At 44.8% G+C, this 15,026-nt stretch overlaps 3 protein-coding genes across 11 annotated transcripts in view; 1 reads left to right on the top strand and 2 right to left on the bottom strand.

Annotated features, from left to right (window-relative positions):
- Positions 1-4,335, bottom strand: part of Uros (uroporphyrinogen III synthase) — a 22,536-nt gene extending 18,201 nt beyond the window's left edge. For 2 of the 7 annotated variants that reach the window (XM_040752664.1, XM_013117626.3), the window contains exon 1: positions 3,323-3,715. The gene's annotated coding sequence lies outside the window, so the exon portion shown is untranslated. Of the gene's footprint in view, positions 1-3,322; positions 3,716-4,188 lie in introns of those variants that run through there. The other 5 variants (XM_021228253.2, XM_005064277.4, XM_013117534.3 and 2 more) reach the window with 5 other exon arrangements.
- Positions 3,764-14,765, top strand: LOC101833800 (BRCA2 and CDKN1A interacting protein). Its single transcript, XM_040752662.1, has 7 exons — positions 3,764-3,958; positions 8,074-8,148; positions 8,750-8,830; positions 10,137-10,226; positions 10,880-11,067; positions 12,328-12,502; positions 14,335-14,765. The coding sequence occupies exons 1-7, from the start codon at positions 3,797-3,799 to the stop codon at positions 14,503-14,505; spliced, it is 942 nt and encodes a 313-aa protein (XP_040608596.1). The 5' UTR covers positions 3,764-3,796; the 3' UTR covers positions 14,506-14,765.
- Dhx32 (DEAH-box helicase 32 (putative)) overlaps positions 14,572-15,026 on the bottom strand; it is a 61,773-nt gene continuing 61,318 nt past the window's right edge. For all 3 annotated transcript variants that reach the window (XM_040752649.1, XM_040752647.1, XM_040752651.1), the window contains exon 12: positions 14,572-15,026. In XM_040752649.1, coding sequence (XP_040608583.1) covers positions 14,858-15,026 — 169 coding nt within the window. In that variant the 3' untranslated portion in view covers positions 14,572-14,857.

The following is a 15,026-nucleotide window of genomic DNA, read 5'->3' as shown; positions in this document are numbered from 1 at the left end:
CTAGACCAGCTTTGACTTGAACAGAGCCCCAGCCAGCATGTCCCACTGGTCTGCCCTTCTTGTTGGGTTGTACAGTGAATTTCAACTTGCCTTGCCAGCCTCAGTTATGCAAGGCAATTTCTTCTAATATATTTCCTAATATATATCTCTGCTTGGCTCTGTTTCTTGGCTTAGGTCCTAATGTACCTTCCAATGGAAGCCCCAGGAATCTGGTATGAAATTTAGTGACAAGTAAAATCTAGCATTTTTCTGCTGAAGAATGAATTCTTCTGGGTCCACAATGCAAGCAACAGGAAATGGTGATTAGAAAGCCAAAACATGATGCTGCGCCAAACAGGCAATCCTGTGGCCTTGCGGTGCTCTTCAACCTGCTTATGTTCCGGGCTCTGGAACACAGGTCCACAGAGGACATTTTAGTGATTCTTTAAAAAGCAAAGCCAGCCTGTCACTTGTCTTTCTAGTTGGTTGTCAAGCAGTGCAGCCAAATGCCCTGGGCCAGGAAGCTTCATGAGTCAGGTCTACTGGGTTTACTTGAAGTTGAGTGATAATTTCAGGTACTAACAAGTGCTGTGAGGTGATGAGATGGTGACTAGGGTTCTGACAGCTATTGCTGACCTCTCCAGGGACCAGGGAGACTGTTCTGGGGAGGCGACACCTCAATTGATATCTGAATGACAGTAGCAGAGGCCAGAGGAACAGCCTGGCAAGCACTGGGAATCTGGATTGACCCCTGACTACTACCTGAATGTTCAAAGGAGAAATGTTCAAGAGTCAGGAGGGAATCCAGAGTGTCTCCATGAAAGAACAGATTTGGCTCAAGAATAAAGGTCAAGGAGAGCTTTGGGTTTCTTTCAAACCAGTGAATGGCCTTATTACTAGGAGTTAGTTTCCTATCTCTTTAAGGAAATGCAATAATTTCCCCAGTTCCAAAGATGCTGGGTAAATATGAAGTGTTTTTCTACAGTGTGAACAAATACTGCTAGGAAGGAAACCTTCAAAAAAGCCAATGTTTGAAAGGCCTCAAGCTTCAGTTTATCCATCGGCTTTCTGGACTAAGCCCAACCTGGACTCCAGAAGCAGCAAGCACTTATTACAGATTGCCCTCTGTGCCCAAATGCTAGTTCTATGTAAACGACTTGCTTTCCTTTCTCACATTTTCATTATAAAAGTGCTCTTGGCTTCCTGCTGGTAACCACAGAACATGTCCTAGGACCTGGTCCTTTTCTGGCTAGCACACATGACTCAGCAAAACCTTTATTTTCGAGAATGCTTGTTCACAAAACTTGCTGAGCTCTAGACACGCAGAAGAGCAGCAATGTGTTTCTCACGATCAAATTTTCACAGTGGACTAAGCATTTTGCAATCCTCACTGAAGTCTTCAAAGTAGCTACTATCCTCATTTTACAGGAAGGGAAACCATGGCCCTTCCTTTTCCCAAGGTCAGCAGAATAAATGATAGAGATAGAACCAGAATCCAGATCTGAAGCCTAGGGCTCATCCGCCTAACCACTGGCTACCAGCTGACCTTTAAGACAAATCCTGGGCTAAAGAGGAATGAATGATTCAGAACTTGTCAATCCATTTCTACATTCCCTGCAGTCAGAAAAGCACAGGGAGGCCATCTAGTCACAGGTGCTACTCTAATGCATACTCTGACCATATTAGGGACTAAACTGATGGCACAAGAAGAGACCTTTCTCCTTTTCCACCTTGTGAAGCAATACAGGCTCCTGGAGGAAAATTTGCAAATTAAACAGTTATTAAAAATTAAAAATAGAATTAATTGAATGATTATGCTATTGCATTTCTAGGCACAGATCCCAAAAGAACAAAAGCAGAGACTTGAGTGAGGTCTTTATACACTCATGTTCATGGCAGCACTGTCTAACAGGTAAACCTATGAGCAAATAGTGTCCACAGACATAACTTGAAAATGAAGACCATGTGTGCAATGGAACTGTTCAGCCTTAGGTAAGAAATCAGGATGCATGAATACTGTGATTAAAGTAGGAGGTGACTGCCATGGAGCTGTAGAAAGGATACTGGGAACTGTTTTCTTTCCCGTGTGTGCGTGTGTGTGTACCTGTTGATGGTTAGCACTGCCTCTATCACTCTTAAGCTCATGTTTTGAGAACAGGTCTCTCTTGAGCCTGAAGCTCAGCAAGTCCTGGATCCACCTGTCTTCATCCTATCAATCACCCCAGTGCAGCATGTGGGTGCTGGAAATGCTGGTATAGCAAGCATTTTACCCACTAAGCCATCTTGCAGCCTGATACAGGGGAACTGTTTAATAGTGGTGATGGCTGTGAAACAGTATATATAAGCATAAGCCAAGAACCATGCACTTAAGTGTTACATTTTGTTATGCATATTTTACCAAAACAACAAAAACTATAAAGGCTCAGGAGAAATTTTTCATGAGTCTCAGTGCAATTCTATTGACATGTTTTAAATCTTTTTTTTTCTATTACTAGCATTGTCATAAGTATGCATTACAAGAACATGTTTTTTCAACAATTACAAAACCCAAGTAGAGGTCTGGATTTAGGAAGTAGCCATTTTAAGTCACTCTCTCGGAGGTAGAATCCTGGTGTCATTACTGTCCACGACACAAGAAGCTCCCGGGGACACCTGGATCTCACAGAATATCATCATGGGGACTCTGGGTTAATGGGGGCCTTGGTGTCCTATCTCCTCCTGATGAAGGATCACTGGGGCTATTCACATTCCCTAAATTTCTCTGGCAAAGGCTTCCTTACTTCTAGGGGCAGCTCACTCTGGTTTCGGAATCAAACACACCTCATATGTTGCTGTTATTTTACAGGAAAAAAGGAGAATCACAGAGCTTCTTGTCAGGAAGTTAATGTTTTCCCTAATGATCTTTCACCTTTACAAGGAGCTTCAAGTCAGTAGACTGTGGGATAAACTTGACTGGGAGAAGGTTCCAACCTTCAGGATGTTCCTCGCAAAAATCTGGCTTCTCTTGAAATCTGAAACTTTGGGCCAGTACTTCATTTATCCACGAGTGGTGGCAAAGGAGGGGTACACTCGCTAACTTGCCACAATCCTTTTCTTTCTGTTCTATTCTTTTCAAGTAAGTCTGGCACTGTGGTCCCATGACAGTAAAAGTCGTCTTGTCTACTTAGAACTTTGATAGGGAGGTGGCACAGGACCGGTCCCTGCCAGGATCAGCGGACCTTGCGGCGCGGACTCCAGGAGCGCCGGCCAGCCCCTCTTTGGCCCCGCGGTGTCACGGATCGCTAGGGTCTGCGTGCAAGTCCACAGACCTGTGCCCTAGTCGGGTCCTGAGCCCGACACCTACCTCGCGGGCTAAGAGGCAGGACCGACCTGCACGCCGCGGGGCAAGAATCTCGCGGTCCCTGCCGGGGTTGCTGAGCACACACAACCGGGAGGAGCCGCCCCTCACCCGGCAGCCAGCGGTCCCCGTGCTCGTACCTCAGGCGCGTGGGCGGCCCGTGCACATCTGGCTGTGCACGCGCACAGGCTTCTAGGCGCTGGCGGAAGGGACGCAGAAGGATGGGCGAAACCACTGCGCACACAGGGGGAGACCCGGAGAAAATGAGGAGGGCTGGAGGATGGAGGGAAGAACGGAGGGTCACACTATGACCCCGAGGTGAAGATAAAAGCTGTCAGATTAGTTCTGTGGGACTCATCCGGGCCGCAGTCTGGGTTGCGCCGACTCCGCGGCGAACTTTTTGATCCTGTTTACCCCTAGTCCACCGACAGACCGGAAGGGCAGGGGCGGGACTTGCGCAGGCGCAGTGTGGCTGGCAGCATGGCATCCAAAGCTAAGAAGCGAGCGTTGGGAAATGGGGTCCAGCGGCCCCTGGGACAGCAGGACCAGCGCGAAGAGGAAGAAGAGGATGAGGTGGAGGATGAGGAAGAAGACGATGAAGACAGTGACGAGGAAGAGGATGAAGACGAGATCGTGGACGAGGTGAGTCACATGTGACCATATTTTTGAGAGAAAAAAGAATTCAGGCAACCGATTCTGTGGTAAAGTGGTACGTCTCCAAGGTTCAGGAGCCGAACCGGACGTGGCACATTCTTACCCAGGTTCTCCCCTCAGGCTTTTCTACACGTTACTCCCCGAAGCTCTTCCCGGTTGAGTTACACCCCCCCAGAAGCCGGCCAATCCCCCCCCCCCCCACACACACACACACTTACCTTCAGTGGCCCAAGTCTTTACTGTGCCAGCATTCCTGCGGAGTTTCTTCTCTCCCCTCCTGCAGCAGCTCCCCACCTGCTACACTGGCATGTTCACTCTGTCCCTCTGCAGTTTCTTAAAGGCTACCTGCACTGTCCTACACTCTTCAGACGCCCTTCATCCTGCATAGTTTCCCCTATATATATATCTCAGCTAGACCGGATTTCCTGTCTCCCTGGGGCAGCCAACCTGGTCAGATTGTTTGGTTTTGTGGTCTCACAGAACTGATGTCCTTTCTTCACACTTCTTAGTACCTACTTCCCGCTGGTTGAAGCTCTTCTTTTTAGGTGAATGATTAGGGTTGAAAGAGTGTTCAAGACAATTGCTGTCCAGGTACTTCAGACTTGACTGTCCAAAGCAGGGTTTGTAATTCATCTCCCTCTCTTCATCATTTTTGTAATAGCTCCCCAGTTTACCAGTTCAAACCCTAAACATGGGTGTTAACTTTACTTACGCCTCCTATCTCACCCCTCACCCAGTCCATTAGTAAAGTCTGTTAGCTTTTCCTTCAGTATCCAGGCACATATTGATCCTGCAACTATTCTAGTCCACACCGCCATCATCTCTTGGTTACTATAAATGTTTTCCCCTTTTTTTAAAAGATGAAATTAAGACTGGGATAGCCACGGTGAAATTACATGTACCTTTATTTTATTGTTTTTGAAGTGCTGGGAATCAAACCCAGGATACTGTGCATGGTAGGCAAGCACTTTAACCATTGAGCCACACTCCCAGCTACGTATAATAGCTTTTCACTGTTAATGCTTTTCTATTTTTGTCCTTCCACCATCTGTACTCCGTTTATTGCCAGAAAGATCTGGCTGGCCTATTCTACTCTCCCTCATTGAATGCTCTAATGCCTTCCTATTTCCTCTATAGAAAAATCCTAAATCCTGTTTTTGAAAGACGGGGCTGGGGTGGAATATGGTTCAGCCAGGATGGTTGGCTCAGTGTTAGCAGGCAAGAGAGAATGAGTGGAAATGGTCATTGGCGTGAGTGTGCAAGGGAGGAGGCGCTGGGCTGTAGTGCAGCTTTGGGAGTGAGGCTATGGTGGATATGTGGCGTGTCCACCCTTCCAAGTCATTGCTTTGCTCTGTCTATCTTGCTTCGAACACCATCCCAACATTTTCACTTAGAGAAGTGTTTACCAGCTGTTTTGCTACCTCATGGTTTTAGACGTCGGCACGTCTTTCATTAACATGGAAAATCTAACAGATTGCCAATGACTAACAGTGCGTGTACTGTAATTAATAAACTGTGGGAAGAGGGACTGCAGGTGAGAGATTTCCTCCATCACGTTGGCCAGTGTGCTTGTCTTGGGCATCTGCCTAACTAGTTGATGTGGGAGAGTTCAGCGCACTGTGAATGCTGCCACCCCTGGTCCTGGGTACTATAAACAAGCCACTAAGCAGTGGTGTCTGGTCTGCTTCAGTCAGTTCTGGCCTTGAGCTCCTGACTTCCCTCCACAAGGAAGAATTACCTGGAAGTGGAAGATAAAAGAAACCCTTTCCCTCCCAAGTTGCTTTTAGTCATGCTGTTTATCACAGCAACAGAAAGAATGCCATCATAATAGTGTAGCAATATAAGCACTTACAAGTTCTATTGCTGGGAGTATAAATCTGTGCAACCTCTTTGGAGGGTAATTTGACAGAATTTATCAAGATTTAAAGTACATATAATTCCTGACTCAATAACTTATTGGAATTTACCCTCTTCAAATTGACAGTGATAATAACAATAACTATATATACATATATATATATCCCCAGGCTCTGTGCATTTTGTATTAGCTCATTTAATTCTCATATCAGCACCATGAACTTGGGAATTATCGCTATTTTACAAGTGAGACCACACAGCAAGTTAAGACAAAATGTGTATATATAGTTATGTGGGGGGGAAAAAAGAAACAAAGGTGGGGGGGGATCCATCAGCTTGTGTGTTTGCTATTGGACAGTAGCTTTAAGAGAAGAGGAAATCCTTAGTGGGTATTTCTTTATTTACTTGAAGAAGGCTTTCATTTTCTGATACATTTATTCACCCACAATTAATTTCTCTGATGTAGAAGTCCATGAAAATTACCCTGGAAGATCAGAATCAATCTCAAGTCTTTAAAAGTAATGATGCATCAGCAATAAAGGAATGTTCAAGCTCAGGCCCTGCAGAACCTGACTTAAAGGACAAAGTGAGGTAGCTGGCGTTTTCTCTTGGATTCTGTTGCTAGCTGCTTACCAAAGAGGTTAGGGGGTTGGGGGACATGTCCTGGAACATAGCTCTTGTAGATCAGGCTGGTCTCGAACTCACAGAGGTATGCCTGCCTTTGCCTCCCAAGTCCTGGGATTAAAGGGGTGCGCCACCACTGCCCTGCTCCCCATATTCTTTTTTTTTACAAATTCGTTTACAGCCTCCCTCCCCGTGAGTTTGTACTCGATTGTGTGCATGGGAGTGTGCACATGCTCACATACCATAGCAAACGTGGAAATTAGAAGACAATTTGCAGCAGCCAGCTCTCTTTCTACCATCTCAGTCCAGGAATTGAACTCATGTAGTCAGTCTTGGCAGTAAGTGCCTTTACCTACTGCACTCTCTCTGCCCTGCCCTCCCCGTTTTGAATGGCATATATAGTTGAAACTTTAGACTTGTTCTCTGTCTTCTCTGTCTGCCCCACAAGAGCAGTCATTCCCATCTGCTTTGCTTACCATTCCTTCCCCATTTATTTATTTGTTTGTTTGTGTGATCTTGCTATGTCGCTTGTTTGGCCTTGAACTCACATTGTAACCATATCTACCTTCAACGCCCTATAACCCTGCCTCACTCTGGAGTACTGGGATCGCAGACCTGTGCCACCAGGCGTGGCTTCACCATTTCCTCTCAAGGCTTGGTACTTGCTGTTACTTAGTAAATATTTGCTAAGTGACAGCCTCACATCTCTGGGTAAATTAAACTCTAGGCAGTTTCTGGGGACTTGAAGTAATCTTGTCTTTTCAATTGCTTTTTGTTTTTTTTGTTTTTTGGGGGGTTTTTTTGGTTTTTCGAGACAGGGTTTCTCTGTGGCTTTGGAGGCTGTCCTGGAACTCGCTTGGTAGTCCAGGCTGGTCTCGAACTCACAGAGATCCGCCTGCCTCTGCCTCCCGAGTGCTGGGATTAAAGGCATGCGCCACCAACGCCCGGCCCTCAATTGCTTTTTGAAGCCAGGTGAATAATCATTTTTTCCTTCTTGTGGCTGCCTGACAGTTTTATTTGGATGAGGCTGTGTTCACATTTAAACCAGGTCACTGCGTTTGTACCTTCAGGCTTTTGTATCACATGAGGAAATGGTATGAATGGTCTTTGTAATTTTGTAATCTGTACAGGTGGCAATCTTGGAAGTATTTACCTTTTTAAAATTTTTTTTGTCTTTATTCTTTTTCTTTGAGAAAGAGTCTCCTTGTGAAGAACAGGATGACCTCAAAATTGAGGTTCTTGCACCCCTCCCCCTAACCTGCGGGTTGGCATTGCAGGCCCGTAGCACCATCCTGATTATAGATTTGCCTGCTTTGAAGCCTGACATTGCTAGTGTTTAGATAGCATTTCCCTCCCTCCTTACCCTGTTACGAAACACTGTGCTATGCAGCCTAGCTGGTCTCTAATTACCTATCTTCCATCTTCTGTCTCCAGGTTGCTGGTTTGCACCACAGCATTAGACTAACATTGCCCGTTTTTCTTAACCCCAACTCCGAGACATTTTCTGCAGATAGAGAGCAGACCTAAAAGAATGGAAACTAAGGGGGGAACATTTGCTAAATGGAAACACTACCTGCATCATTTGTAATTCTATGACACTCTGTTTCACATACTATTTACAGGAAGTGAATGTTGAATTTGAAGCTTATTCCATCTCAGATAATGATTATGGCGGAATTAAGAAGTTACTGCAACAGGTACGGTTTTTCCAGAACCCAGGCCTGTCTTCTGCTCTTGCTGAAGGAATCTCTCCTCTTCCAGGGTGGCTCTTTGTGCCTCTTGTCTCTGCCCTGCCATTGGTTACTGTGTTTAAGTTTGCCATGTCCTGGAATGCTTTCCATTTCATGTGCTCACTGCCTGAGATACTAGTCTTTCTTATAACTCGCATCCACACGTTGTGGGCTAAAAAACATTTTTTAAGGGAGGAGAGTTTGGATTCAGTTCAGAGGGGATGCTGTCCACTGTGGCAGGGAAGGCAGGGTAATAAGGGCCCAAGGCCACCCTCACATAGCATCAGCTACATGACTGCACCTGCTTGTGCTGCAAAGTTCACATTGCTGCCTGTACTCTGCCTTTACCTCAGATAACATGGCCTGTGTTGATCTGCTTCCATACCTGTTTGCTAAATCCTGTTGGCTGTATCTTTTCTGAAATTTCTTCCGACTCTGGGTTTTTGTTTTCCTCCTGGGGTTACTTTTCTCAGCCATTTTATTGTTTTTTACTTAGATAACAGAATCAAAGTGTTACTAGAAATTGTGCCTTGATCTTAATTTGAAATATTTCTTTTTCTCCTGTAAGCTTTTCCTAAAAGCTCCTGTGAACACTGGAGAACTAGCAGATCTCTTGATTCAACAGAACCACATTGGGAGTGTGATTAAGGTAAGCGGGGTGATTGACACTGTGTGTTCTTTGTCTTCTTTAGCTCCAACTGAAAGAAGTACTGGGGGGACTGCCCAGAGGCCACTGCAGTGGTCCAGCGATATTACGTGCAGGAATTCAGGTGTCAATGGTAGGGAGGGGAGAGGAGGGCTGCCTTAGAAGATACTTGGGAGGTCAAATACGATACCGTTTAGTGTACTTGGTTCTGAGTGACAGAAAATAGAGCAAGGAGGTTAGCAAACAGAAGATAGGTTGAGAGGATGAACACATCATGGGGTTTGTATACTTTCAGTTTGGGGTGCCTGGATGTGTTTGTGAGATACTGAGCAGCAGCTAGTCTTGGGTTTTTGGGAGATGCCAGTCATTGAAATCAGATGTGATTGGGATTGCTGAGGGAAGGCAGAGGACAGACACCTGGTAATGCCAGGCGAGTTTGTCTGAACAAAGAAATGGCTGCAGCAGGAAGGGGGAAAGCATTTCATAGAAGTGAGGAAGGCGTAATTAAGGAAGGAATTGTCAAGTCCGAGTAGTAGAGCCCAAGAAAATGAGGAGCCAGTCTGGACCTGGCTCTGCTCCTTGTCAGCTGGGGTTCTGGTTTCCTGTTGCTGTGTTAAAATAATCCCACAGTTTAGGACTGCAACAGGGACTGTGGACCCGCCATTTGGATAGAGGTCAGATTCATCTCAGTTCCTTCCTGCTTTGTGTTGTGTGCACTAAGGAGGATCTGGAGTGGGCGTTATTGCATGGGTCTTGGCACAGCTGCTGGGGTCTTCTGAAGTATTGTTAGATACAGATCGTGGAGGGCTAGGGCTGACTTATGAGTCACCTTCTCTTGTGTCATCCAGTTTTCTTGAACTTGAGACATCTTGCCAGCTGGTGGTGGTGGCTCATGCTTTTAATCCCAGCACTTGAGAGGCAGAGGCAGGTGGATCTCTGTGAGTTCGAGACCAGTCTGATCTACAAGAGCAAGTTCCAGGACAGCCTCCAAAGCTACAGAGAAACCCTGTCTCAAAACACAAGAAAGAAAGAAAGGAAGGAAGGAAGGAAGGAAGGAAGGAAGGAAGGAAGGAAGGAAGGAAGGAAGGAAAGAAAAGTGCAGAGCAGGATGAGGTCACCCAGAATGGAAGGGACGAACAGGAGGGTCTAAAGGTAAAGCACTATGAAAGTCACACATAGCATTCAGGACACAATGCCTTGGGAGCTGATACCCAGAAAAACAAGCCTTGGTTTTGAAAAGTGGAAACTTAGTGTTATACTTCTTCCCAACCAAATAATGTAAAATTCAAGTACTCTCCTTCTAACACAGCAAACGGATATTTCAGAAGACAGCGGTGATGAAATGGATGAAGATGAGATCTTCGGCTTCATAAGCCTTTTAAATTTAACTGAAAGAAAGGTTAGTTTCACTGGGTGGCATTTGAAGTCTTGAATCTATGGTCAAGATGGAGTCTTCTATGTCAGAATATATGAACTGTCAGGGTATGTGCTTCTTTTTTAGCATGGCATTGTTTTGTGTGTTTACTTAAAGCTGATTACTCCTGCTGGCACAGACACCAAGCATTTTAGTGACTGGTGTTGAGATGTTGATGCTGATACAGGACGTTTGCAGGGTCTCTGTAGCTGGTCTCTTTGCTCCTAGTATAGGGTAGGTTCGGAGGCTTTGTTCAGTAGCTTCCAAAGTTGAGGGTGGGCCCTTACATGCCCTTGTGTTCCATCATCTGTTTATTGACTCAATAATGAGTTCTAATATAAACTATGCCAGCTATTGTTCTCTGAGAATAAGGCGCAGCCCACAGTCAAATCTTCATTTTTCAAAGGAACGTTCCTAGTATTTCCATCTGTTTTTATGAGATGGAGCAGAATTGCTCTTCCAGTGTGTGAGTGTTAATCATAATTTGATTTGCCACCAATCGTGGGATGGTAATTAGGTGTAGTTACTTTCCGGGAATTCTTTAGCAGTCAATACTGAAGAAACATCAGGGTTTAGAGGCAATGGGAGGAAGCCCTCTACTTGTGAGGTGAACAACACGCTTTCTCTTTACTTTCTAGGGTACTCAGTGTGCTGAACAAATTAAAGAGTTGGTCCTAAGCCTCTGTGAGAAGAACTGTGAGAAGAGCACAGTTGAACATCTGGACAAGCTTTTGAATGACACCAGCAAGCCTGTGGGCTTTCTGCTTAGTGAAAGATTCATTAACGTCCCTCCACAGATTGCACTGCCGATGCACCAACAGCTCCAGTAAGAGACCGGACAGTGCCCCAGTCAGTTTACCCAAGTAGAATTCAAAGGTGTAACCTATGTGGGACTTGTGTAGGTTGGTACAAAATGTCCCAGCGGGGTTGTGCAGGTTCTGAGTGCGCACAAGGGACACTCATTTCTATCTAGCATGCACCCCCTTGATCAGTTTTGATGATTGATGGTGGTAGTCTTAGTATTTCCAAAAGTTCAGATGGTAGAAAAGTTGATGAATTTTTCAAGACCTTTTTAAGTTTCCACATTCAGATTTTTGCCATTTGAAAAAAACATTGAATGAATACTAACAAAACCAGAGTCAAATTCATAAATTCTGTCTTGACTAATGAAACTATATCCTTACTACTGTTTCTTTGTCTTCTGTTGTTGCTTAATGCAGGAGTTCTAAGTTTGAAAACATTTAAACAGAACTACCAAACTCAGACAACTGAATGAACTAAGGATCATCACCTGTGCTTTGACTCACAGGGTTAAAGCATAGACATAGCATCCTAGCTCGGATATGGTCTCCCTCCATAGCACCTTCTCCCTTTGTCCCTGTGCCCTGTTCTCACATCTGCACTCTCAGCTGCGGCTCAGACAAGCTGCTCCTATGCCCTAGATAGTTTTTATGTATCTTTGGTGTCTAGAAACAGCTGGGGTTCCTGCTTATTTGGTCTCATAGGGGCTTGATCTGCTGTCTGCTGACTTTGTATTAGAGCTAAGTGGACTGTTTTGAGATTTGTTTAGAGGCATCTAGTCAATTTTGGAGGGGAAAAAATTGCATTGATTATCCTAGTATTTAGGGTGTCCATATCTACAGTTTCTGAAGTGTATCAAAAATCAGTCCCAGACTAGTGATAGAGCTTGTGTAGTCACATGCTCTAGTGCCATCCGCTGTGCCTGTGTGTGTTTGAATTTTGCAGTTAAATGTTGTTTGAAGAATGCAGGTTCTTATTTATTCTTAAATTTGCACAAAACAATGACATGGGGTGAATCTGAGATCATGCTAGTGGGTGTGTCTTCCTGAACTCAGATTCTTCAATGTTTACTGTGGAAAACCAGTGTCATCACACTCTTAAGTGTAACCAGTAGCATAAGTGAGAATGCCCATCCCATCTTCAGCAGAGCTCAAAGTGCTGTGTTGATTTTCTCTGGGCTCTCAACAGATTTAACCCAGCATTAACCAGTGTGTGTGTGTGTGTGTGTGTGTGTGTGTGTGTGTGTGTGTGTGTGTGTGTGTGTGTGTGTGTGTGTGTTTTGTAGGAAAGAACTAGCTGAGGCACAAAAAGCCAATAAGCCATGTGGGAAGTGCTGCTTCTATCTGCTGATTAGTAAGACATTTGTGGAAGCAGGAAAATCTGGTTCCAAAAAGAGGCGAGACAGCCTTCAGCAGGAAGCACTGATGTTCGCAAATGCAGAGGAAGAGTTTTTCTATGAGGTAAGGATGGCCTGCCTGCTTCATCTGTTAACTGTCAGTAGAATTTCCTTGAAAATAAGACTTACCCATAAGATTTATGCCAAAGCCCTTCAGTCCACCCCACTTTTCTCTATAGCCTCTGTCTCTCAGCTAACCCACTCTCTGGTACATCTTGCACACACAAAGGCTTCCCATTCATTATTACACTGTGTGTAGGTGGTGGGGGTGATGATTACTGCTGGACCAATTTGGCACTTAGGGCATGTTTACAGTGTGATGATGGTCAAGTCACATTTGCATGTTTCAGTTCCAAGAAGTTACCCATTTGCAGATGTGGATGGGTGAAGGTGACCACAGCTGCTCTGTGCCCTTAGATCTGGATATTGTCCCACTGGGGTATCTTTAGCTCTTTCTATATTGGTATCTCATACTTGATAGGCAACCAAATCCCAGACAATATTCCTATAGTCTTTTTTTTTTTTTTTTTTTTTTTTTTTTGGTTGTTTCGAGACAGGGTTTCTCTGTGGCTTTGGAGGCTGTCCTGGAACTCGCTCTGTAGACCAGGCTGGCCTCGAACTCACTGAGATCCGCCTGCCTCTGCCTCCCAAGTGCTGGGATTAAAGGCATGCGCCACCAACGCCCGGCTTCCTATAGTCTTCTTACACGGCCCTCTTCAGAAATCTTGGACTTTAATATCTTAGGGGTCATATTTTCCTTAATTGGATGACAAACACAATTTTAAAAATGTATGTGTGTGTCAGAGGGAGGGAGGGAGGGAGGGAGGGAGGGAGGGAGGGAGGGAGGGAGGATGCATGTGTGCCGTGACATTGTCTGCCTCCCAGGGTGTTGGGGTTACAGATGCACCTCTGTATCCAGTTGTGCAGGTGGATTCTAGGGATCAGGCTTGGAAAGCTAGGATACTCACCTTTTGAGCCATCTTCACTGACAGAAATAGTAGAAACTTATCTCTGCCTTTTTTTATAAGAAGTAAATAGCAAAAATGGGGCTAGGGAGAGTCAGTGGTATGCAAGTGTGAGAACCTGGGTCAGAATCCGGGACATGCACAGAGACAGAAGCCTGAGAGCTAACTGGCAGCCTCCCATTCCATGGTGCACTCTGTCAAGGCAGTGTGGTTCATAAGGACACCTGATGTCATTTGGCCTCTACTCAGACACATGTCCACATGCTTACATTGCCTGTACCACATACAGGAAAAACAGCAAAAATGTACTTATTTTTACAAATGGAGACAATTTCAAGGTCTGTGGGGTTTCAACATGTTCTGGCTATACAAACACTATGCTGACACAATGTCCCCAAGGTAAGGAAGCTTCCAGGTATATGAAGGACAGCATTTGTGGACAATTCTCAATTTCTCTTACCTGTCACAATATTAACAATCAAGTGATCATGAAAGTGACTTTGGAATTAGAAACAATGTCACCTCTATCACTTGGCTGCCTGCTTCTGCTTTGGAAATGGCACACTTTAATCCATGGTCCTCCTGTGAGTGGAAATTATTTGGTGTTTCGTAAATTCTCCCTGAATATTACTGTATTCAAAGTGTTACTCCCTTTCACTGTTTTTGTTTTTTGTTGGTATTTTTGTTTTTCAAGACAGGGTTTCTCTGTAGCTTTGGAGCATGTCCTGGACTCACTTTATAGAAGCAGGCTGGCCTCAAACTCAGGGATCTGCCTGCCTTTGCCTCCCGAGTGCTGGGATTAAAGTCATGTGCCGCCACCTCCCCCCTTTCTACTGTTTTTCTTATTGTACATATACCAGATGGTATTTTGGGTAAAATGAGCTCTGCCTTTGAGTTGTCTGCATTTTCCTTGTCTCCTCTTTTGCTACAGAAGGCAGTCCTGAAGTTCAGCTACTCTGTACAGGAGGAGAGCGACACTTGTCTGGGAGGCAGATGGTCCTTTGATGATGTGCCAATGAAGCCCCTGCGAACTGTGATGTTAATTCCAGATAACAAGATGAGTGAAATCATGGAAAAACTGAAAGACCATCTATCTGTCTAGTCCATTTCCCCTGGACAGTGATGGGTTTGTTTATGTGTAATTACCAAGAAGCCCTTGGAGAGAAACTGAAAATCTCATTATTTTATTCAGATTCAAGTCCTCTACAAAAAGTAGGGTTCTGTTCCATGTGTCTATGACACATTTACATTTTTTTTTAATTTGGTCAAATTATGAATGATTGGTTAAAAACTTCCAATAAGAAAAAGATGGAATAGTAATTTTAAGAACTTAATAAAAACTATTTTTTTATTTTAAAATCACATTTGAAATGCTAATGTCCAGGACTGTCCTGGCTCCAGCAGCCCCACCGCCAGCTTCCCCTGTGTCCTTATTGCACTCTGATTTGGAGAGTTCACTGGATTGTGCATCTCTGCTCAGTAGCATCCGGGCACTTCTCACACACATCCTGGTCCTTTTCCACAGCTGGGGTGGGTAGGTGGCCTGAGGCTTGCTGTAGGATGTCCTTGCTTTCACTAGGAGGCAGGTTACTGAAATAGTACTGTGGTACCAGCTGCATAAAT

The sequence above is a fragment of the Mesocricetus auratus genome, unplaced genomic scaffold, assembly GCF_017639785.1.
Source record: "Mesocricetus auratus isolate SY011 unplaced genomic scaffold, BCM_Maur_2.0 Super-Scaffold_4256, whole genome shotgun sequence".
In the NCBI taxonomy this organism is placed as follows: Eukaryota; Metazoa; Chordata; class Mammalia; order Rodentia; family Cricetidae; genus Mesocricetus; species Mesocricetus auratus.
Note: the sequence above shows the minus strand (reverse complement) of the source record. Positions and strands in the feature narration are given on the sequence as shown.

Coding starts and splice junctions, on each gene's coding strand:
- LOC101833800 (XM_040752662.1), top strand. CDS start 3,797: ATGGCATCCAAAGCTAAGAAGCGAGCGTTGGGAAATGGGGTCCAGCGG. Junction 8,149..8,749: donor TTAAGAAGTTACTGCAACAG/GTACGGTTTTTC, acceptor TTCTCCTGTAAG/CTTTTCCTAAAAGCTCCTGT. Junction 12,503..14,334: donor AGGAAGAGTTTTTCTATGAG/GTAAGGATGGCC, acceptor CTTTTGCTACAG/AAGGCAGTCCTGAAGTTCAG.